We start from the raw sequence: 24,149 nt of genomic DNA on the forward strand, positions 1-24,149 counted from the left end.
CCACCGGAGTGTGCAGCCCCACCCCCTGGAGCACTGCTTTACCATGTTATATCCGAATTCATGTTCTATCGGGTCACGTTATATCGAGGTGGTGGTGTATTTTAGCAGGGGTCATTCAGCAGTAGAGCCTTCAGTGCCATCTCCCTAAACCTCCAGTACAGCTAAACTGACTCCGTAGAGTGGATTTGGTAAAGGTAACCCTGTTATTTTGACTGTCATGGATGCTTTAATATGGTAAATGCTTTTGGGGTGAGGAAACCTTTGGGGTAAGGTTTCTAGGCAGACCTGGTCTACTGTGGAGCAGAGGCCCATGACTTTTTCTTGCTCTTAGGAGGCTATAGATATTTCATATATAAGGAGAAGTCCTTTCTTAGTAACATTTTTCAAACATCATCAGAACCTTGTCACATCTTTATCTCTAAGACCTTTTAATCTAAAAACATTTAGAAACCCCCTACTCAGTAAAAAAAAAAAAAATTCTTTCAAAGGGTGGCGAGGGGGGGTGGGTGAACTATCTTCAGTACATTTCACATCCTACAGGGGAACAGCTCAAACACGATGTTAGCATAGCTGCAGTGACAATAAAAGCATAGAGCATGTGCTTAAGTATGGCGCATTCCTGCAAGTTGTCTTGTGGTTAGATGTTGGGAGTATATATGGTATCCCTTCTGTCCCCCATGTCAGCACACCCACGGTTTTCTCTCTCTCAGCCTTAACACTGTGAGTGTACATTTTCTTTGGGTTATTTGGATTTTTCCTTGTAACCTTTAGTTCCAGGAAGAGAATAGATTTCCTATTTCTGAAAAGACTGATTCCAGAAACTTGGTGAATCAGTGGGGCAGGATAAATGGGTTCGTGGTTAATCTCTGCTCCCTTCTGAAAAGTAACCATGCCTCACCTACCGTTCTGGAAGGGGCGTTTTGAGGTGGCTCCTCCGTTCAGACAAAAATGAAATTTAAAAGCACTGGAGAACTAAAGTTGCTTTATATTTGTTTGTACAGAGAAAGTGTACCAAGAAACTTGAAAAATATATCAGATTAACTTGACTAACTTGTTGCGTTCTCTAAATATCTAGGGTTTTGAACTAGTATTTTAACAACTTATTGAGGAAAAACTGGCTCACATTCAGAGAAGAAAGTGTCTATTTAATTTGATTGTGTATTTTGTATAGGGTCCTCTTTTTGAAAGAACCCTTATTTTCCTGTCTTTCTTGAGCTTGGTAGATCTGGACTGCCCAGGAGAGGTAGTGCAACGAAAACCCAAACCTTAGTCTCTGCCTTTTAACTACCGATTAGAGTAAGTAAATCACAGCAAGTCAGAAAAGGAAAGCTCAACCTAAATCAAATTTACAGGCGATAACTCCTTTGCTTGCCACCATCTGAACTCAAGCCCAGAAATTCCCCTTTCCCACAAGTTCACGCTGAGGTTCTATCCTGAATGTTACTGATAGTTGACAAGCAGATGGGCATCTTTTCTGTCCTTCACCACCATGCTCACTTAAGCAGCAGCCAATATTTGTTAGATTGCCCACTCCCATTCCTTTAGTGAATGCAGAAATTAAGGAATGTTAATCTTGGAAAAAGGGACCTGGAAGGTGCCTAAAAGAGCTTATTGTCCTATAATAACTGCCTGGAAATGACACTAGATCCTCCAGAAAGTTCAAGAAGTAAAAGAAAATCAAAACCCTAGGCAAGTGCACTGTGTGTTTCTCCAACTCGTCCTCACACTTTGAAGGGGGAACAGTGACTGCAGAAACAGTTAACTCACAGCACACTGCCTGGAAAGAGACATTTTTCAGTGGCAGCATGACTATCATTCTGGTCCTGGGATTGGATGCTCCACCAGAAGAAATAAAGGAAGTGAAACTAAAAGGCCGAACAGCCAATCATTTTTTTTACCTCCAGGAGCAAGAAGAAAATTGGCTTCCCATTTCAAAGAAGCCACTTTTACACAAATAGGGCTGTCATATTGGGCTTCTATCCCAGGTTGTCCACAGACCAACCACTGGGGAGATCAAAGTTGCACTAGATTCAAAGGTTCTTGACAGATCAAACTACAAGATTTTTTTTTTTTTTTTTTTTGGATGAAGAGGCTGACCTCAACTCTAGTCCGCATTCATCCAAGGAACGAACTTGTGTCAAACTCTTAAGCATACCTGCCTATCTCCATCAGACCACTTCTAGAGTGCATCTTCTGCAATTTCCAAAAAAAAAAATTCCCTTCCATTTGGGTTCTTAAGAACATGCCCAGGGTTGCCTGGTCAGTTACATGTATGTATGTATTTTGGGAGCCTACCTATATTTTTTTTTTTGTGTGCTCATCATGGACATCTATTGCCATAGGACATTAGCAACCTCAGAACTCTGAAGGTCATGTGGGAATGTGGATTCATTCTCTGGTTACAAGAAACAGATCTTCACCATTACTCACAGGTGGAGAATTATCTGAACGATGAAAGCAGGGATAATTCCTCTTTTCAAGGAATTTAGAAATGCACTGTAATCACCACTGTATTGATACCATAAATAGAAACTGAAGGACACGGACTTCCAAAGAGCAGGAAACTGGCATGGTGCTTAGCAGACATCAGTTACATACGGGTATAGATGTTGAGGACTACTTGTGAGAAACTGGAAGCACTTTCTTGTGGTGGTAGTGATGGTAGAAGATGCAGCACCAAAAGTTGTTTTGTTTCAGATCGTGTGGTGGGGCAAGGCTAGATGGCTATAGAAAAGTAATGGGAGATAGATGCATTAGCCCCAGGTTAAACAAATCCCTGGTACCAGGAGAAGTAAATGGCAGCGGCTTCATGTCAATAAAGACACCTGGGGCCAATTAAGAGCTTTCCAGAAGGCAGGGAAGATGCTAGGTTGATGGGGACACCTGAAGCCGATCGGGGCTGGCTGAAACTAGTTAAAAGCCTCCCAGTTAGTCAGGTGGGCGCGCATGTCAGGAGCTGTGAGAAGTTGCGCTGTTGGGGAGACTGAGCTATACACACCATACTAGGCACATGGAAGGAGGCCCTGAGGTAAGGGGGAAGTGGGGGCTGCTGTGGGGAAGTAGCCCCGGGAATTGTATGTGTCCTATTCCTAAAAGGTCCGCTACCATAGCTGATACTATTAGGGTCCCTGGACTGGAGCCCGGAGTAGAGGGTGGGCCTGGGCTCTCCCCCTTTGCCCCCTGATTAATCACTGAGACTGGGAGACAGAGACTGTGCAAGGGAGAATAGCTTCTCCTCACCTCCCTCGCTGGCTTATGATGAAGATGGCTCAGTAGACTGAGACCTCTCTCTCGATCGATCGATATATATGTGTGTGTGTGTGTGTGTGTGTGTATATATATATAAAAATAAAAGTGGAGGGTCACAGTGAGCCTCTGAGGCTAGTGAAATCCATCAGGAAACGCAGGACCTACGGAGACGAGGGCAAAGCTGTGTCACAATAGGTTTTGGGGATTTTGACTCAGTCTCTAATAGGACGTTACATATGTTGGTTGAGGTCCTGCTGCATAGAACTACCTCTACTTCTTGACCACTATGTCGTAGGGCTTGACAGTTGTCTGACAAGCTCCGCTCTTTTGTTGGGTCACTGAAATAGCACACTCCATGGTCAAGTTAGATCCTTAGAATTCAATTGAAGGATGCTAACTTACTCTTGGAAGGAATTAAGCAGCTTGCCGTGTGTGTGTGTGTGGCAATGGTGTGATGTCTTGCATCTCTGTCCTTCCCAGGAGCTATCACTGCATTCTATGTGGGTTGTAGCCCTTCCATGTATCCATCTGAGCCAGAGGTAGAATGAGTTGCAGTAGTCTGTTCACATCCAGTAGGGAGGGATGTAGTTTTCTTTCCGGATGGAGATGATTTGCTTGATGAGAGGTTAGTCCTTGGCAGGTGAATCTCATTAGGCTCATCTCTTGTCTAGGATTACCTTGAAGCAGCTGCTTTTCATCTATATCTTTCTCTTCCAGACAGATGTTGCAATGTGGTACCCTTTTCTTTCCCCAGGCAGGTTCAGATTTCCTTTCACAATGCATAGGATTTGCTCACAGAGCAATCCCAAAATTGAGACTCCATTAAGATTTCTAGAGATTTTGACCTGCATCTGAATCCCTCCCCCCCCCTTGATACACTAGCATGTGAGAATTACAGCATTTCTTTCACTTGCCATTATGCCATACAGGACAGATGTAGAATGGGTCTTGTAGTTAAGCTACCTGAACTGGGACTCGTGAAATCTGGGTACGTTCCCAGCTTTGCCACATTTCCAGCTGGACCTTAGTCATGTCACTTAATCCTTTGAGCCTCAATTGTCCACTGGTAAAATGGGGATAATACTTGCTTTCTCCTCACTTTGTCCCTTAAGATTGTGAGGTCTTCGGGTGGGGATTGTCTGAACCCTGCCTAGGAGAATGAGGCCTGCTCTCAGTTGGGGTCTCTGGAATAATGCTGGAATGTTTATATTAAAAAAAAAAAAAAAAAAAAAAAAAAAAAAATCACGCCAAATGGCCAGTGGAAAACTGCATGATTTAGTACAAAGTCTTAATACCAGGAGTAGTTCTGGACTTCCTCTACCAGTGGGCGACCAGAGACCTCAGAGGAGTATCACTTGAGGTCCTGCCTACAGGGTGACTTTTAAATCAGTGCCAGCCTCTAACTTTGCTTCAGTGTAAACATATCCTGCAGTGATGCTACAGTGCTGTTACTAAAGAAAGGGAGAAACCAGGAAACCTCTTTCAGTGGGTAGGCATTCATCTAGAGTTGCAATAGGCTGCATGTGTTCAGGACGGTTGGGTTAAACAGATGCTGCACCCTGCGGAATGATCCTTTAGCTGTTCGATCTTTTTCACCGGATAACCTCAGTGTTCTGTAAACTGTACACTGATTGGTCCGTTTTCAGCTGGGAACACTTTAAAGACCAGAGATAGGAGCAACTGGCACATCTTTATCCCAATTTCTTTCTGATCTGTATAATATAGAAAATGAAGAGGGACTTGCCCAGTGTAGTACAAATGTATCCACCTTGGTCTAAGAGCTCATGGTTCTCCTAACTGCTATGGTTGGCAACACAACGAACGTTGAATTTTCCACTTAAACCTGCTCATGCACAACTTGGTAAGAGAACCAAAGAACCATGTAACCCTTGTAATATGGCTGCTGATCCAGGTGTAAAGAGACAGCAGTTTAGGCGACGTTAACCCTGTTTTTGTGACATGGTGCACTGAACAAAATATCAACTGCAACATAGCCCGCATACACTACATATTGCAATCACCGCCTCAGCCTGACCCTAGAGCTTTTGGCTAATACCCCCAAAGAGCCAGGTAGCAATGTATACTAGTGTCTCTTCTCAGATGGAAGGATAGTTGACAGCTCACCTCTGTGTAGCCTGATCTGATTCAAATCATTACTATCAGATGGCTGGCTGGCAGTTGCAGCCCAAGCCCTAATGGGCATAAGTGATACTAACAGGGACCCTTATTGATGGTCCCTAGTCTTTATGCTGAGACTGAATGGACATGAGATCTGTTCTCTTCAATCTCCGAGGTGATCCTTGACCCACACATTGGTGGGAAAGTGTGGAAAGCCTTCACTCCATTTGTCAGTGTTTGTCAATCTGGTACCTTTAATGAGCACCAAACTAAAATAACAAGACAGTCCTAAAAGATGGCACTGGTCCTAGATTCTTCTGGTTCATATTTTGATGGAAATGATCCACCACAGCACTGGCTGTAAATGCAAGGTCTGTGTTGAAACATAGTAGATTTGGGTCTAGTATTCATTTAATTTACACTCCAGGATGGAACTGTGTTAAGTAACCTTTAATAAATGACACTAGTTTTGCAGAGGTCGAGTTTAAACTCTCTTTACAGAAGGAAATCTAATTTGTTGTGTCTTCAGTTTATGCACTGTTGGCTAAAACAAATGCTAGCGTGAACTGGCTCTTCTGACTTGGAGATTAATCAAGGTTAATATGTGTTTAACAAGGCAACTTGATGCATATATGTGGAAGATTTTCTGCTTAAAGCCGTGGTTTTCAACCTGTGGTTCTGGACCTCTGGAGGTATGCACACTAAGAGTGCCAAAGGGGTCCGCACCTCCATTTGAAATTTTTAGGGGTCCGCCAATGGAAAAAGGTTGAAAACCACTGGCTTAAAGCAAATAGAATGCTGGAAAACGCAACTTTTACCGTTCAGGTTGGGGGCAGGCAAGAATTACTCATTCAGAATGGAATTGCAGCAAACTTAATCATCATTTCCGGTTCTGAGGATAATATTAAACTGTCTAATGGCAATTGGGATTTGAATTTCCTCTGCTTAGTGCTACAGCATCTCATTACTAGTAGTAAGGTCCCAGAGGAAGAGTTCTTGACTCCTGGCATCCAAGCGGTTAAGTACTCCTAATCTGAACCAAAAGAATCTGTCATAAGACTAGCATTTGAAAACCACAGTGTAACCATATTAAAGAATATTTCTTTGCCTTCTGTTGTGCTGGCATAGAAAGGGGAGTTCATAAAACATCTGTGTGGCTTGCAGAAATGCTCAACCCCTGTTTTGAACAATCTGCTTCTTGTCATCATAGTCTCTAAAGCATGTACCTGTCCCTATTTTCAAAGCCAATTGGCAATTATTCCTAAACAGATACCATCTATGACAAATTTCAGTTTGGAGTCGATTTGTGTTTTCAGGCTGATGGATCTTGGGGTGTTGCAATTTATTTAAAATAACAAATGTATATCCAAGAGTCAATTTTAAAGACGTGAAATTGCAAGGAAGTTTTAAAAGTAAAAAGGAATCCCTGTTGATTCAAAAACGCTTCTAAAAGTGTCTTCAGGTGATAAACTACTCTTCTTACACCCCCTCATCCCCCAAAAATATGGACTTGTCATAGATTATCACAGCACTGAGACGTATGCTGTAGTAATTACTGGTGCCAAGGAATTGGTGGAAGTTTTTTATTTGTGAAGACCATGTTCTCTCTGCACTTTTTTCAGCAGTAATTTGTGATAGTAAGAGAACAAAAAGCTGAAATCTAGTAATGGATTATTTTTAAGAAAAGCATAAATCTCTCCATTGGTTACTGAGATTTGGAGCTAGTTAGTTAGTATTTTAAAAAGGTAGGTAAAAATACATAGTTTCACTGTCTTTTCTTAGCCACTGTTTCAGAGCTGTTTTTCTAAGAGCCACTGTTTACGCTGCAGTTTGTAGGTTAATGGAAAATTCCAGTAAAACGGTCTTTAAATTGGTGTTTCCAGTGTAGCAGCGTGTTGAGTGTTGTATTATGTGTATCATCTTTAAATATTAAAATTGTAGGCTTTCTGGCTGCCTCTCAACTTAGATTGTATGCTGAGTGGTTTTGACATTGCATAACCTTGATCTTTAGCCATTAAATATTCACCTGTTGAAATAGCTGTGAAAGTAATTTTTAGCTGTTAATTCAATGCATATAGATTGCATGAATGGACTGCATATAGAATCATAGTTAAGTAATTACTGTACTAACGAAAGCCTGGAGAAGAGATGCAGGGTGGGAATAAGGAATAGGAGGCACTGTACTTCAGTTACCATATTGTAGGTAAGCAACCAATTTCTGTGGGGTTTTGTGTCAGTAGGTTTTAGAAACTAATTAGCAATCCCAAGTAAGCAAATGTGCCTCGTGCAATGGAGTTGGACCATCTGTAGATACCAGTCCCTTCCTTTTTTCTGTGACAGTCTTGAATTTTTCTTTAGGAGCACTAGTTTTGTTAAGCATATATTATCAGTTTGATATATTACTAGGCATTTTCTATTCTGATTGAGCTTCCTGTTCCTTCCTTCCTTCCTTCCTTTTTTTAACACTCTTGCTCTTTTCCCTTAAAAGGACTCCTTTCTCTTCTGTGAATAGATCACTAATGTTGCACACTTCAAGCATTAAACACTTATTTCTGTCAGTAGTCTGATACAGGATCGCATTTATCTGCTGCTCTCTCCTGTGTAGCTTTCTGTTAATAATTGGTTAGATGAAAGGGGGCATGTCATTTTGTCTTTTTAGTTTTGGTAGCTGTTTGTGACCCAAATGCTCTTCACTTTTACAGTGAAGCCAACTTGTAAGAATTACAAGTAAAACAAGACCTCTATGCAATTCAACTCTTTCCCAAACAGTTTATATGAAAGGGATTGCATTAGTGCTCGTAAATCCAGTGAAAAGAATACTTCCGTTTATGTGAATTTGAGTTTTGATTGAAATTTGTGTCCACCTTCCCCCCCCCCCCCCCCCCCCGGGTTCAACCACAGAGCACAAATAGAAAAGTATTGGTCCACCAGTTCAGCATGGAAGAACATACTTTCACCAGTCAGTCTCTGGGTTTGTCTACATTGCCCGCTGGATCGACGGGCAGCGATTGATCCAGCGGGGGTTGATTTATCGCATCTAGACTAGACGCGATAAATCGACTGCCGAGCACTCTCCCGTCGACTCCAGTACTCCACCAGAGGAAGAGGCGGAGTCATTGGAAGAGCATCAGCTATCGACTTACCGCGGTGTCTTCACTGCGGTAAGTAGATCTAAGTACGTCGACTTCAGCTACATTATTCACGTAGCTGAAGTTGCCTAACTTAAATTGATCCCCCTGGTCTCCCCCCCCCCCCCCCCCCAAATATAGACCAGGCCTCTGTCAGACAAAAAGGTGCAGAAGAAAACTATTAAATGTTTGGTTTTAAAAAAAGAAATATTTTGACAGATGCTTAGTAGTTTTCTACTGTAATGTGAGGAGAATGAGGGAAGGATAAATGAAAGAGGAAGTACTTTTTAGAAACTTAACTATAGGTTTTCTTGTTACAAAAAATGCATCTGAGATACGTAACAAACCGGGAATATTGTCCTGTGGGTCTTAGTGTACAACTCCTTTGTGATGGTTTTTGCCTTGCTGGCAGAGAGGAGAAAAGAGAACTAGGGTCCTGTTTCTTTAAGAATGGGGGAGGAACCTTCTGAATTGGCACCACTGCGCTGCACAGAAATAATGTGTATTTCTACCCAATCCAGTCGAATGGAGACAGACCTGGTTTTATTTTTTTAATTGAAAAATCATCTTGCTGCCATGTTGCCTAAATATCCACACCTTCCCTGGGGTCTGCTTTCATGGCATAGAGCAGATCTCTTCCTTCTCTCTGAGCCGTATGCATGGGATTCCTTTCTCCTATTAAACTAGTTTACCTCTCTTTTTTTCCGCTCACACTTGGAAAGCATGAAGTGTAGGCTTGAAACAGATGCCATTAGCATTAGAAATCCCCCTTTCTATTCACCCAGTGTTTATTCCTCCCTTTCCTCCCCCTACCTACTGCTGTAGCCAGCAGCTTAGTTGCCTCCTAATGGTACAATGTGAATTGAGGATGTTGGGAGAAGAGAGGGGTGTCAGCCAAAGGCAGTTTTAGCATCTGATGTTAAGTTGCATCCCCTCTCCTTGCATCTGAAGAAGTGAGGTTCTTACCCACGAAAGCTTATGCTCCCAATACTTCTGTTAGTCTCAAAGGTGCCACAGGACCCTCTGTTGCTTTATCCCCTCCCAGGATTACCATGGAGGTCGCAAGCAGGGAGGCCATTGCCTTAAGGCTGCTATTAGTGATTTTGTTGTTGTTGTTTTGGAACCAATAATGCCATTCTGCTTTTCGCCAGAGCCTACAAACAAATCTGAGTACAAACTCCCTCATTGGGGCACTGGGCAGTGTCTTGGATGGAGAAATATCAGCTCTGTTAAGTGTACATGCAAAAGTGCTGCCTGGTCTTCAATACATAATTTTTTTTTTTTTTAAGCAGTACAAAATTGAGTTGTCATTCTCCATGGATCAGGCAGTAGATAAACAAAAAATGTCTATTTATAGAGATGTAGAAATATCTGGAATTCAAAGCTAATTGAATAGACTTAACAGCATATTTATAAATGTTGGGCTAATTATGGTTTGTAGAAACCTCTCAGTGGGAGATATCTGACCTACAGTCACCACTTTCCTTTATTTGTAGTGACTTACCTTGTGTTAAACTATTTTATTACTCTTTCCCTACATTGTATATGGATGTGTCACTGCTTGCTACTTCCTGTGAGTGCTGGTGTCTGTCTAGAGCAATGGATCCAATGCAGGCGAGAGGCAAAACTTTGTTTTTCACCTGTAATTTTAAACTTGGTATGGAGCCACTACTTTGGATAGAGCGTCTCTGTATATGTCTAGTATTGTAGATGTTTAGTTTAGCATGGGATTCTCTCATTTAGTGACAAAGGAGAAACATTAAATTGGGGCTGAAGTGTCACAATAAGGCAACACAGCTAATGGTCCTTTTGTCAGTCCATTACTGACTCAAAGGGCCAGGAGTGCTCCTCAGCACAAAGGGACTGAATTAGTCACAAAAGGCCCTTCATTACCATTCTCCCTCTCCATGTGTTCTTAGAGCTGGGATTCACAGCTGAAAATTCTCATAGATGTAAAATTCATCAGTTTGTTTACAACAGTGACTTGCTTCTCACAATTTTTTGTTTTTGCAGTGCTGTCCCCACTCTCTGGGCCTTGGATCCCATTATGTGTTCCAGGCCATCACCTCTTTCTCACCCCCCAAATACGTGCAAAGGAAGCTTGTACCTAGCTTCAGCAATTCATTGTCCCTACTTCTCTGAGCTTTGGCTATTGTGCTCTTCTACAGGCTGGCCAGCTTAGACAACTCAATCCCCTACTCCTTGGCTGTAAACTGGACTCCTGCTCGGACTCCTTTGGGGTCCATCTGCCTGGCTGCCTGCTGGCCTGAGATTATTGAAACAGTAGAGTCCCCTATGAGCTATTCTTCCGTCCTCTCTGCAGCCTCCAGAAGTCAGCCCTGCAGTAGCTTATGCCTGGGTCACTCAGTGTTACCTCCCCAGAGCAGGCTGTGGCCGCACCGCCCAGCCCAGCCTGCTGGAACATGCTGCGGCCGCACTGCCCAGCCTGCCGGAGCAGCTCCAGGCAGGTCAGAGACCTCCTCCCTTGGCCCTCCCCAGATAAGGTGGGAAGGGATGGGATGGGGAGAGTTTGGGGGTCCAGGGCTAGTGGTGGGGTCATGGGGGTGGTCATGGGTTACTCCCCTGACTCCCAAACAAATTTCCCGACCAGTTGCTGTCCCAGCCAGTCAAGTTAAGCAGCTGGCGCGCTAGGACATTTTGTTTATTTAGGTTTACCTCCGTGCCTGCGGCTGCTCGAGGTAAACAAACCATCTTGTACCATCAGTGGCTTATCTTAATGGCCCGGGAGCCATAGTTTGTTGACGCCTGAATTATAGGGTCGGCTTCTGAATGGGTTATAAAAAATTTCCATTTTTACTTATCCATTTTAGGGGGTAGGGATTGGCTTATAAACTAACTGGCTTATGATTGAGTAAATACGGTACTTCAGTCGTGTCCTTCTCACCCCAAAATAAAAAACATGCCTCCATTCCTCTAAAACGGATAAAGTGGACTCTTGTACAGCTTAGTGAATCAATAGGAGGGGAACAGAATTACAGCTAGGAAATAAATTTTGCCTTTCCATAGAAATGTCTTAAATTTTTCATCTGCCGTATGTGAGGCTGTTAAGAAACGAGAATTCTGCAATGTGTGAAATGAACAGCCTGTGCTTGAAGTGCCTGTTACCCTACCTTTTCTCATCTCTGCTCTTGTTGGTCTAGTTTAAAATGTTTGTAAACTGGTTTGGTAAAATTTTTACCTATGCCGTGGATAACTTACCTTACCTAATACTGTGACATGATCGTAATCGATCTTTACTACTGTAGCCTTGATGCCATTCAATTAGCTTACTAGCACAGGTTACAGGACTACAGACATTCTAGACATTTTCCCCATGTGAAATGTCTAGCAATAAATACTCGGTGCAGTAGGAGATGCCTGAAAGTAGTCCTACATGGACATACGATAGGACAGAGATTCTCAAACTGTGGTCCATGGACCACCAGTGATCCGTGAGCTCCATTCTGGTGGTCCGTGGATAGTTCCCTCTAAGATGCACGCCTGGGCAGCCGCACAAGAGAAAATAGAGACCCACCTAATTAGTAGAGCCATGCAGGTGTGGCTCCACTAATTAGGTGCCTGGAGAAGACACACATGTAAGTGGTGGCCTTGCGGGGAATAGGGGGTACGTGGGAGGGGGCAGTGGGGTGAGAAGAGGGGGTGGGGGGAATTTGGGACATGCAGGGCTGCGGCGGCCAGAGAAAGGTGACTTTCCCCACCTCCAGGGCTGCGGTTGCCGTGGAGAGACAGCCCTCCTTCCCAGCCCCAGCTTGGGGACTGCCGCAGCAGGGAGGAGAGGGCACATCGATCACATTCGAAAGGTAGACTACTGATACTAAAATATGAGTTGTGTGCTTTTATTTGTAGAACAAAAAAAGTTAATTATTAAGGAGTTTTTTTATATAGCGCTTTTATCCAAAGCACTTAACAGTACTTAGCTAGTGGTACAAACATTTGGCAAGATCATTAAGTGGTCCGCCGAGATCCTCAGCAATTTTCAAGTGGACCGCGAAAAAAAGTTTGAGAACCACTGCGATAGGGATTTTTATCACTATGGAGGTTATTGGGCGACAAGAATGGAAAGCTAATTCTACAATTTAACAAAATCGGCTTTTAAACTTCTGCTCGCAGGCTTGCCCTCACCAATGCAAATGGACAAACTGTTTCATTTGGTGGTATAGTAACTGACCAAAGTGTCAGTGAAATGTTTTATTTTGATTTTAATAAAAGTTAAGCTTACTGCTGCTGGTTCCAGGTAGCTGGCAAAATGTGACTGCTTTCTATATGCCAAAATGACACTATTACTTCCAGTTGACTGAGGTGCTGGTAGTATTACGTAGTCTCCCTTGTAGTCTAGCTCCTAGTGGGCACTTTAAAAATCGTTGATTTATGATACCTAATGAGTATCTGTGATTGCAGTCTTGTCACAGAGATCCTGGGCTGTATGGAAATAAAGGTTTTGTTTTTTTTTTGATTCGATAAATGTCAAATAACGGGTGGGGGGGAGGAAATGATCATCCAGATTGATAAAATGTAACCTGTCTAGCCACTCTAAATGGAAAGGTGCCAAATGATACATTCTGCCCCTCGTGCCCTGTTTATACAGACTTTTGATTTTAATGTGCTTTTTAGCAATAAAGGTGACAGTTCAGTTATGTTGATTTCAATGGGAGTGCTGGATTCTTAGCATGTTAGGAAATCAGGCTGCTTCTTTAAGGGCTTAAGGATTTAGGAGCCTGATTTTAGGCCATAGTCCTGAAAACCTTGGCAGAAATGTTTATCCCCATTGTAGTAGGTGTCTTGAGTAGCCCTTAAAGTAACTGGCTAGAGTTTCCCAATATCTGATGTCCAAGAGAATCTGGAGAATTTAGACTATCAGTCGGATTTGGTTTTGTGACCCTAGCATTGTTTCAAAATGTGCAAAAAAAACTAGTATGGTATATGCCCACCCTGGCTACTTATTCTTAAAAGTAGAGTTATAAAATTTAGCAGTTTTAGCCCTGTTTATCTAGTTCTGACATTTAGGAATGATTGTATTTTATTTGGGGGAGTCAGACAAATGTGCAAGAGGAGTAGGGCAACACCTTGAATACTGGAGTAGCAAAGCTGCCAATGTGTTGGATTGCCTTTCTTAAGGCATCTATGGCATTGATCTCAAAGCAACTTTAAATCTTGCATTTTTAGTGTGTAGGGAGATTGAACTGAATGGATAAAAATAGAACAGATTTTTCTGATAAAGAAATGGATAGGATATTTATCCGTTTTAATCTTATAACAAAGGGCCTAAAATAGTGTAAAAAGAGCACTTTTATTCCAACGTCCGGTTTAAGTGTCTAGTCACACACACAACTCTTCTCCTTTACTCTGGAATATGGCTTTAAATTACAACTTAACTGGCTTGGGGTATTCAATAAACCCTATTCCTTTGCCTTGTGGTGCTCTTTTGATTATTTGACACTCAAGGCAACATTTGAAAATAAGTTTTATCTCACTGAGCAGTATTTTTGTAATTACCTTGTAGTCATTTGAATAAGTGGGAGGCGCAATTTTTTTGTCCCATTTCAGTCATGGTCTGAGTAGTTTTTTTAAAAAAAAAATAAAATAAATTACCCTCCCTTTCCCAAGGTTTCCTATGCGCGACCAAGTTCAGCTTCTATCAGAGATGCAAATTTGTACGTCAGTGGACTTCCAAAAACAATGACCCAGAAGGAACTGGAGCAGCTCTTTTCTCAATATGGACGCATTATTACTTCTCGTATTCTAGTTGACCAAGTCACTGGTAAGTAGGCAGCTGCTCTGCACTGCCTCTTTCACTTTCTCAGACTGGCAGGTTGTGAAATATTCCGCCTTCCAAGGCAGCAGACTTGCCTCCAGAACATATCAAAGGTATATGTGGGCCAGAAAATACAATTTTCTGCTGGAATTGTTCATAAATATGCATGGACAAAAATAGATTGTGGAGTGTAGTGAGCCAGCCTGAGTCATTTCTACCCTGAAGGTGCAGGTTTGAAGCCTGTTTCATGGCTTGTAATAAATTTACAGCTGCTATAATCTTCATTTCCAAGCTGCTGCGTGAAAATGGTCCCTATGCTCCTTATAAAATGCTAATAAACAATCTTTTTATAAAAAGCAAAATTTTATGCAGTAATGCACAGCTAGTTCTCTCAGGCTAGGATTACACAAGACCCAAACTAGTAATTGCTGTTAAGACTGTTTTCAAGGTTGCATCGTCTACTGTGGGCACTTAGAAAAATATGAACTGTGAGATCCTTAGTACAGAATTTATCAGCTCCTTAGCAGTGCTAGCACAGACTAAAAGCAAACTAGGAACTCTGGTAGGTTACTTTTTTAGCATGTGCCTCCGATACAGGCTGGATGGCACAAAATGTCCAATGGCATCTTTTTACTAGTCAGAGTTGGACAGTGTGTGTAATTTTTCTGTGTACTCCTGAACGTTCAACTGGCTGACTTGAATTTCGGAAGCAGTACATCTTCTGCCTACACCAAAGTTGTTCTGTAAAGGCTGGCACAGAATATCAAATAAAGGAGACGTTTTCACTGACTGTATTTAAACAATGTACAAAAGGGCTGGGGCACAGAGACGGATTCTCCTCTCAAAAACCTTTCAGTCCCTTTCGTTCCCCGACCCTTTCAAGTCTTTTTTTTTTTCCCTTTCTAATCCCATTGACCCGCATAGTGTCAGTTTAGTGGATGGGAATTCCAACTGTAATGTCAGTGTAGTTTGACAAAATTGTGGGAAAGAAACCTTTTTGACCTTTCTAATTTGTTCTCTAAACAGGATATAAAGTTAGCTATAAAAGAAAAGTAAACTCATGCTTTCAACAAAGTTCTAACACCAAATTTAGTTTGTTGTATGTCTAATAGTGTGTGCAAACTTATCGATGATTAGTGAGCAATTGCATGTAGGTGTTCTATAGCTGGAGAAACTGCGTGTTGCAATCTGCCCAAGTGAAACACCAATTTTGTGGTAGAGCCAGAATTAGAAAATGCAGTTTCCCAGTCCCAAGCCCTAAAAACAATCCACTAAATACTCATTACATTTCTCATGAGTATTCATGTGCAAATAGCATGTATGATCTGGTACCAAAACAAACAGGTGACTAGACTTGTAAAAGGTATAAATATATAGTGTGTAGTACACCCTAAATACAGTGGGTAGAAGACCCTAAATACACATTCTCATACGAATTAATGTAAGAACTGTTTTTCATCCTAGAGAAGTATTGTGCAGCCTTCTAAGTATTTTTTTCACACTATTCTAAAGGTAAAGGGAACAGGTAGATTCAAAATGATCTGAATAATAATGTTGTGACACAAACTGACAGATAAGAAATGCAAAGTTGAGCCTGTGACATTCAGCTCTTTAAACTTCCTTACTCTTGTTCCTTGCCTTTTTGATGTTAAGTTGTCATTGTTAATAGAATATTTTTTTCCTTAAAAATTTCAAAAAGAGCTTGTGGGCAAACTTCTAACTTTTCCTTGTCCTTTCACTGATGAAATAAATGCAATAGACCTATGAATAATTGCAGTTTTCCCCCCATTCACGTTAATTTGTCCAAGTAAACTAAATTCATTTTAAGCCATTTGTTTGAGGTTTAATGTGCTCCTTAGACCTTCCCTCTTTTTTTTTTCTTTTTACTATTAGTACCCTCCTTGCTTCCTGCCCACACCAAATGTTTCCATCTCGCCGCTTCCCTTCCACAATATATATCTTAAATAATCTATAGACAAGGAAAGCTGGAAATAGGCTTTTGTTGGGGGAGATAAAATGCTGTGCAGTGAAGTATTGAAATCATGCATCAGGTTTATAGGAACATGAACACTGAATATTAAAACAGCAGAAATTCCCATTGTTGCAACCCAGAATCTGTACTTCAGTCTTGAACATGGCACAATTATTGTAGGCATCCTTTCTCCAGTGCACCCCTGGGTGGTCGGATGAGGCAGGAGTCCCGGGGGAGGGGATTAGGTGGGGCGGCGGTTCTGGGGGTGATCAGGGGGTTGGGGTGGATGGGGCAGGAGTCCCAGGGGAGCTGTCAGGGGGCGAGAAGCGGGGGGGGGGGTTAGATTGGGGGCCGGGCCACACCTGGCTGTTTGGGGAGGCACAGTCTCCCCTAACCAGCCCTCCATACAATTCTGGAAACCCAATGTGGCCCTCAGGCCAAAAAGTTTTCCCACCCCTGGTCTGGAATCAGCTGACATTATTTCAGAATTCCTCCCCCCACCCCAACTGCTTGAATCCTGTCACAGCTAGAATTCCCTTTCCCCTCCCCAATCTCCTTTGCATACAAACTGGCTCAGATGTACTTTGTGGCCTGTTGTATTCCTAATTGATAGGATTAGAAAAGTCACATTTTGTACTAGTTGCCAGAACTGAATCTCTGCTGCTGGAAGTTCCTTGTTTATAGTAACCTGTAAACTTACATTTAATCTTCCTAATGTTGGGCATTCTACAAGTCTCCTGAATTAATGAATCAACATGTGCTTCTTTCACTCTATGCAGGGGTATCAAGAGGTGTAGGATTCATCCGATTTGACAAGCGGATTGAGGCAGAAGAAGCTATCAAAGGTTTGAATGGGCAGAAGCCTCCAGGTGCCACAGAGCCAATCACCGTAAAGTTTGCTAACAATCCAAGCCAAAAAACCAATCAGGCCATCCTTTCCCAGCTGTATCAGTCTCCAAACAGAAGGTATCCAGGACCTCTAGCTCAGCAGGCTCAACGCTTTAGGTAAGTCAAATACGTTACGTTTATGGCTGAACCATTGACTTCTGAAATTCCCATGGGCCTACCCATTTCAGTTTCCTCCTGAAGTAATCTCCATCCCCGCCCTTCATAAGAGACTTCATATTTTTGAAAGTCTTCCAAATGTATGGTGCGGAACAATTTGTTTTAGAAAGCAATGCCATCTAACCAGACCAGAGTCTAAATATCTAGTAAACTATTTAATTAGCAACATTTAATGTTAAGCCAGGATATTTATTTCCCCAAGCCGGCATCAGTAGAGAATCATGATTTTTAAAGTTACTTTTAATTTCTTAGAGTACTATTGACTTCATAAGCAAGTCAATTCAGTTAACGTTGGTTTAGACAATTTAATTTCCTCCTTGGCCATATGGTGTGCCACAGCCAAAACACTACCTTTCACTTACTTTTTTGTTTCTAGTTAAGAGATCTAAATTCTGCATGCCATATCTCCTTGTTTGACCCTACACTTCCATTTTGAAAATGTAGCCACATATCTTGTGTGGTGTGTATTTTTTTTGTGCATCTTTTTTTCCCATGCTTTTGAGTTTACAGCCATAAATGTTTCTCAGTGATATTTAGTGTATCGAAAAGGACAGATGGTGAGAAGAGAGTGAAACAAATACTGTATTATCTACATTCATAAACCCGATGGCTTTTTCTTTTTCTTTCAGTGATTTTTGCTTTTTCTTTTTTTTCCTGGGGTGTGTGACTAGAATGCATTAAACATTGAAAAGCTTAAATATACAGTAAAAACAGTCTGTTCTCTCTAAGTAAAAATTGAATCAGCTGATATCTCCTTGAAAAGTGTGCACACAGTTACAAAAGCGGCAAGCTGGCCACACTCACTAGAAGGCTGAATGCCCAAACAAACATCATAGACCACATTTTTGGCATTTTTGGTAAACGTTTATTTACATCTCTGCTAAGCAGCTCACCAGCGACTACAGTCATACAGCTCCACAACCTCTTGGCATTCAGTGCTGGTGACATGAAGTGCCCCCCTGCCCAGTAATGCTCCAGTGCTGACCAGGCAGTCTGTCTTAGGGGAAAGGGTAACTGGTTTAATTCAGTATTCAGTGGATTTCCTTAACTAGGGTATAAAAAGATTAAGCTCCAGAAAACCGCTGAATATTGAATAAAAATAGACTTGCCCTTTTTCCATATGCAGACTGCCTGCTCCAGTGCTGACTGCAGGAGTGGAAATTGCACTGCTAAGACGACACATCCCAGAATGCACTGTACTGAAGTAAGATCATGGGGGAGTTGTTTTGCGGACCTGAAAACAGAGGTAAATAACTCTTGGTGTCAAGGCATCTGTCAGTAGAGTGACCAGACACCAAGTGTGAAAAATCGGGACGGGGTGGGAGTAATAGGCACCTATGTAAGTTAAAGTCACAAATATCGGGACTGTCCCTATAAAATCGGGACATCTGGTCACCCTATCTGTCAGGCCTCTGTTGTGGCATTCAGCACCTTCTGGTAAGATTGGCCATCAAAGTCCCGAGTCACTCCTATTTTAGATACAGCTGTTTCCATTAAAAAGTCTATTTTCTTATTATAGCCATTATAACTGAGGTATCTCGAATACCAGTGGTGTAGTATCTGTAAGTGCTAGCTTTTGAATAGTGATCATGGTGTCTGTCCCAGTCTTTTAATCTAGTTATGTGACTAATAGGGAAATGCCAGCTATTACTATTCCCTAAAGGACCCCATGTGTTCCACAGCTATGGAATTTATCCTGTTCTGGTATCCTGGAACATAATTTTGCAGGTTTAATATAAAATACTCTTCCTAGTTGATATGGTTGCAGAAAGAGTGCAAACAGATGCAGTGATGTCTGCTTGTGTCTGAAAGCAGCCTGAAACAATTGCTGTGAGGGAAATATTAATTCCTATCAAACCCAACAATAAGGTATAATATTGTTTGTAATATTTTGTGTTCAAAACACTCTATAGACACTAACTAATTGAATCTCACAAACTCTGAGTTAGCTGGATAAGTATGGTCTTCCCATTTTTACAGGTGGGGAAGGGGAGGCAGAAAAGTGAAATTACTGGCTAAAGGCCACACAGTGAATCTATGGCAGAGGCAGGGTTAGAATTTGGGCCTTCTGTCTCATTCCTCCTGAACATGCTGTCTTGTCAATAGGGTGTTAACTTTCAAACTGTCATAATTTTACATCCATTCTATATATCTTATGGCTTGTATAGCAGACATAATTGTAGTATATAAGCTCTTCCTATTTCATTTGTTGATTACTTCACGAGAAACATCTAGCTAATATGTTGGTTCCATAATCCCCAATATCTCTCAAACTTCCCTCAAATAGCTTCTGCTGTGCAGTTACATGGGTTTTGATAAATAATTTGGTGGTATCCTGAAAATGTATGGCCAACATAAACTTTAATTAAATTTTCAAATGGAAGAACACAAGGGAAATTCTGTTCTACTGATTATATTATCAGGCCCTTCTGAACTGTTGTGTTGAGTACCCAGAAAACAAGGCATCCAAAATCACTCTTGAAAATCTTGTCCCTTTAAATTTAAAAACAATCTGAAACTCTCACTGAATTTCCAGTCTGGTGCACTGGAGCACTGTAGAATCCAGAGCCTGTAACTCAGTTTAAGTCAAGCTCACCAGTGCATATGAAGCCTTACTACGGCCTTGTCTGCGCAAACAAGTAATACTGCTGTAACTACAGCTGTGTAGCTATACTGGTACAAACCCCCTCAAGTAGATGCAGTTATTCTGGTATAAATGTGCTTATAACAGTGTGGCTTTATTCCTGCACAGGAAGGAGAATAAGCTACACTGGTATAAGCTACCGTTATACTGGTTATTCATGCATATAATAATACAGCCCTCTAGTATGAACACAATTATAACAATATATTAGCTAAAAGATGTGATGTTTTTAGCCTATGTAGTTATACCAATACAACATCTTAACATAGAGCAGACCTTATGTGGTAAATTTCTTTCCTTCAGTGAGATGATGCCTACTGAGGGTTGACCTTAAATTTGTTTCTAACTTAGTTATCATAGAAAAATTCCATCAACATTAAATATCAGTTTAAAATTCTGCCTAAATATATTGACTTTTTTTAAAGGTTTAGAGCAGTTTTAAACTTTTGTACCTAAGTTTAAGGCACCCAAATAATTGGCCTGGGTTTCAGATGTGCTGAGCACTTTCAGCTCTCAGTAGAAATACATAGGAGGTGAGTGTCAAATGCTTCTGAAATTTAAACTGTTTAGGTGCCCAGGTTTGGAAAACTTGGCTTGGTTGTTTTGTAAGTTCATTTTAAAACACTTCACAGTACGATAAAAGGGTGGGAGAAGTGTATTGTACAGGAAATATAAGTGGGGAAGGGACACTAATAAATATAAAGTACTTAATTGTGGTGTCCTTTGGTTTTACTGGTGTACCAGTCATAAATTAAAGCAAGCACGATCACAAAATGCTATTTCATGACTAGTGGTTCTTGAGTAAGTACTGGGTGGGCAAAAAAAACAAACTCTCTATCATATTGCATGTTAAAAAGCCTATCCTCGCCAGAAGTGGCTGTAGCTTTGTTTGAAATTAAAATAATTTTTTTAATTATGCTACTCATTTAATTTTGTGCTTTAGAAAACTATATAAATTATAGCAGTGTTTGATCAGAATTTCTGGGTTACTGAAAATTGGAAATAGGAAATCAAACTGCGGTGACGTAATAGTGAAATTTATTATTTTGAAGGGAACTTGGATCTAGTCTTCATAGTTAGAAAATATTTAGTTTTATTTGTTCAGTTGTGAGCTTAGCTTTGAGTTACAGCAAGCAACGAGCCTCCTTTTCTTTCCCATTATAATACCTACTAGGAGATGCCTGCTGTTGCTCTTCAACTGCTGTATTAAGTTGGTTTTATTACCAAAAAAAAAAATTTAATGGACAAAGTTTTGCATCTGTAATAATCTTTCTTAAAAGTAGTTTGACTAATATATTCTAGGAAGACCATAGCTCCATGTATTGCAGTGAAGAAGCTTGGAGTATACTGATTTTTCTAAAGTTTTCAGAAAACTATATAACATACATGACAGTATTTCAGATTTCTTACTATTCAGGAACAGCACTCATGGGGTAGGTTTCTTTGGGACTCCCATTTTTCCTTAAGGCAGCTCCTGTGTCAGGAATAAATGACTCTAGATTAATTGAAATTTCACGTTTACATTACAGGTTCAATCAACTCAAGTGAGTAGACACTGAAAAGTTGCAATTTGACTGTTCAATAGCATGACATGACAAGCTTTGGTGATCTCAGTCCATGTTCTGTTTGATATGATCCCATCACAAAACACCTTCATAAATGGTGCTCATTGACCATCTCAGAGAAAAATTATTGAATGTACATTGGAAGGGGAAATCCCATTTTGCCCTTTGAGGGTAGTTCCCTATCTTCATCCTCCCTTTAAATAGGTGTTCAATGAGATGTTGATACAAAACATTATATTGCCTTTCTGCTTGAGGTATAAGCATTATTCAGGCACTTCCCAATATAAGCATATCTTTTGGTTGTCTTATTAAAAAGAGTGCACTGTGGGTGGATGTCCTAACGTGAACTGGAAAACTTTTTTTTTCCCCCCCTTGTTTGGCTGATTTTTAACATCTCTCTCAGCATAAAATAAACCACTCCCTTTTTACTGAATGTACAAGCAATTCATATTTTGTAGAGTCCTAAACAGTAAAGTAAGAGGGAATGTTCTAGGTTTTTTTTTCCCCCTTGGCATGCATGAGTTTTCCCAGAAGGAAGTTGGAGTCTCTCCATGGAGCCTCACTGTTTGAGAAACACATGGTTAGATGTTAATTCATAAGTTTTAAATCTTCAAGGATGCTCTGGCATCCTCGCATTTGTTGCATTCCTCTTATCAAAAGATTTGCAGCTGGGCAAGAAGGCATTAACACCGCTGCTTAACAAGTTCTGGGGAAAAATTGTAAAGCTAATAGCAAGTCTGCCTTACTACGCTGGAAATAAATTTTCAGTAAGACAAGAACAGTGGAATTAAAATTGTTCTATATTCTCATGTTTTTTATTTCTATCATTTGATAAGTCTTCTCCTAACAACTGTCAATAATAGAGAAATATACACTGATCTGGGTACGTCTGTGCTCCCCATCGACATAGTATCAGTGTCTCTCAATAAGAGCTGAATCTTGTATGAAAGCTGATTTTTCTGGAGAACTCCAGTGAGCTTGTGGTCACTGGTGACTGCTTAACTTTTTACACTAATCTGGAGACTGGAAACTTGTTTCCACACATGACTACCTGATGGAAATGTGAGCATGTGTGCAGTAACCCCGTCATGTATGGTAAGGTGTCACAGTTCTTAGCAGCTTTCAGACTTCGCATACACATTCTGTGGAATACAGTTCAAGGAAACTGGCAATAATATACTGAGTTTCCTTAGAAGAATAGGAGAAAATCCAGAGACTGAATACTTTGCTAAATGTTTTGCAGGTTGGACAATCTGCTCAATATGGCTTATGGAGTAAAGAGGTAATAAAGAATCATATTAGGTTGATAATAACTTTCCAACAAACTAGTTTTTTAGAGAAAGTATTTTGGAGTATTGTAAATACCATTTTTCCCTTAAGGTTTATGTTGGGTTCCTTTTGCATGTCGAGATGTTCAACTGAAACTGTTTTCATTTCAGTCCATCGTTCACTAAAGGGAAAACCTCTTGTATCTATTCCATGGAATTCCTCTTGAGTTTTTTATCATTAATCCTCAAGTTTTTGGCATGGTTTTTCTTTTTTTAAATGTTTATTTCTTCTAGCCAGACACTGTTCCTCACTTGTGTAGTGCCATTCAGCATTGTGCATAATCTCTGTACACTTTGAATGTAATTTACAATGTTAAATTTAAATTGGTTGGAATGTTCATGCAAACTGTAAATAGTCTGCTTAAAAAAATAGCTTTGGGGGGAACTGACTGTATAAAGCCCCTCTTTTATTCTTATTCTTGATTCTTTGTTTCCCACATTGTTTAGTAGGTTTTCACCAATGACCATTGATGGAATGACCAGTTTGGCCGGAATTAATATCCCTGGACATGCAGGAACAGGATGGTGCATTTTTGTGTACAATTTGGCACCTGATGCAGACGAGAGCATTTTGTGGCAAATGTTTGGACCCTTCGGAGCAGTAACCAACGTGAAGGTCATCCGTGACTTTAACACAAACAAGTGCAAAGGTTTTGGATTTGTGACTATGACCAACTACGATGAGGCAGCCATGGCAATAGCCAGCCTGAATGGATACCGTCTTGGGGACAGAGTCTTGCAGGTCTCCTTTAAAACAAACAAAACGCACAAAGCCTAATGAGTTCTCCTCAATCCATTTATAGATGAAAACTATACAACAAAGGCAAGTTCAGAGAAACTTTATACATTAGTCAATGTCTTTGTAAGTCAGTGTTGAAATGGGGATAAAATGACTACTTAGCATCCTAAGAATATGTGAGATTTTTTTATTGCTAGTATTTGAATTAAAACTTCTTAAATATCTTTTATGTTTGAATATGGACAAGAGGTACAGGGTTTTTACCTGTCACAATGCATTCTATTGCCTTCTTTGAAGAAGGTGGACCTTTTAAAATGTTTCAGCTAAGGGAAGAAGTTTCTTTTCTTTTTACATAACTGCCTTGAACCTGTGAGTTAATATTGAGGCTTTGTGTTGTAATCCCTAACTTGGTTGTTTTATGTTGTGTTTTCCTGATTAGCTTTGTGTTTAATTTACATTTAATGCATTGCTGTTTTGTCTGTTCAAGAAAAGTATTTTGAAGTTTACATTTTATTTATAAAGTTATAAACAGTATTTATTTTGTAATTATGATTTGGGTTGGGGATGG

The 24,149-nt window shown here is 40.7% G+C and overlaps 1 protein-coding gene across 10 annotated transcripts in view; it reads left to right on the forward strand.

Annotated features, from left to right (window-relative positions):
- The window catches only part of ELAVL2 (ELAV like RNA binding protein 2), a 143,301-nt gene extending 119,576 nt beyond the window's left edge, over nucleotides 1–23,725 (forward strand). For 6 of the 10 annotated variants that reach the window (XM_054033242.1, XM_054033246.1, XM_054033250.1 and 3 more), the window contains 4 exons: nucleotides 14,121–14,274; nucleotides 17,020–17,245; nucleotides 22,758–22,796; nucleotides 23,290–23,725. In XM_054033242.1, coding sequence (XP_053889217.1) covers nucleotides 14,121–14,274; nucleotides 17,020–17,245; nucleotides 22,758–22,796; nucleotides 23,290–23,620 — 750 coding nt within the window. In that variant the 3' untranslated portion in view covers nucleotides 23,621–23,725. Of the gene's footprint in view, nucleotides 1–14,120; nucleotides 14,275–17,019; nucleotides 17,246–18,431; nucleotides 18,532–22,757; nucleotides 22,797–23,289 lie in introns of those variants that run through there. The other 4 variants (XM_054033245.1, XM_054033248.1, XM_054033249.1 and 1 more) reach the window with 3 other exon arrangements.
- The last annotated feature ends 424 nt before the right edge of the window (nucleotides 23,726–24,149 follow it).

The sequence above is a fragment of the Malaclemys terrapin genome, chromosome 6, assembly GCF_027887155.1.
Source record: "Malaclemys terrapin pileata isolate rMalTer1 chromosome 6, rMalTer1.hap1, whole genome shotgun sequence".
NCBI classification, from domain to species: Eukaryota; Metazoa; Chordata; order Testudines; family Emydidae; genus Malaclemys; species Malaclemys terrapin.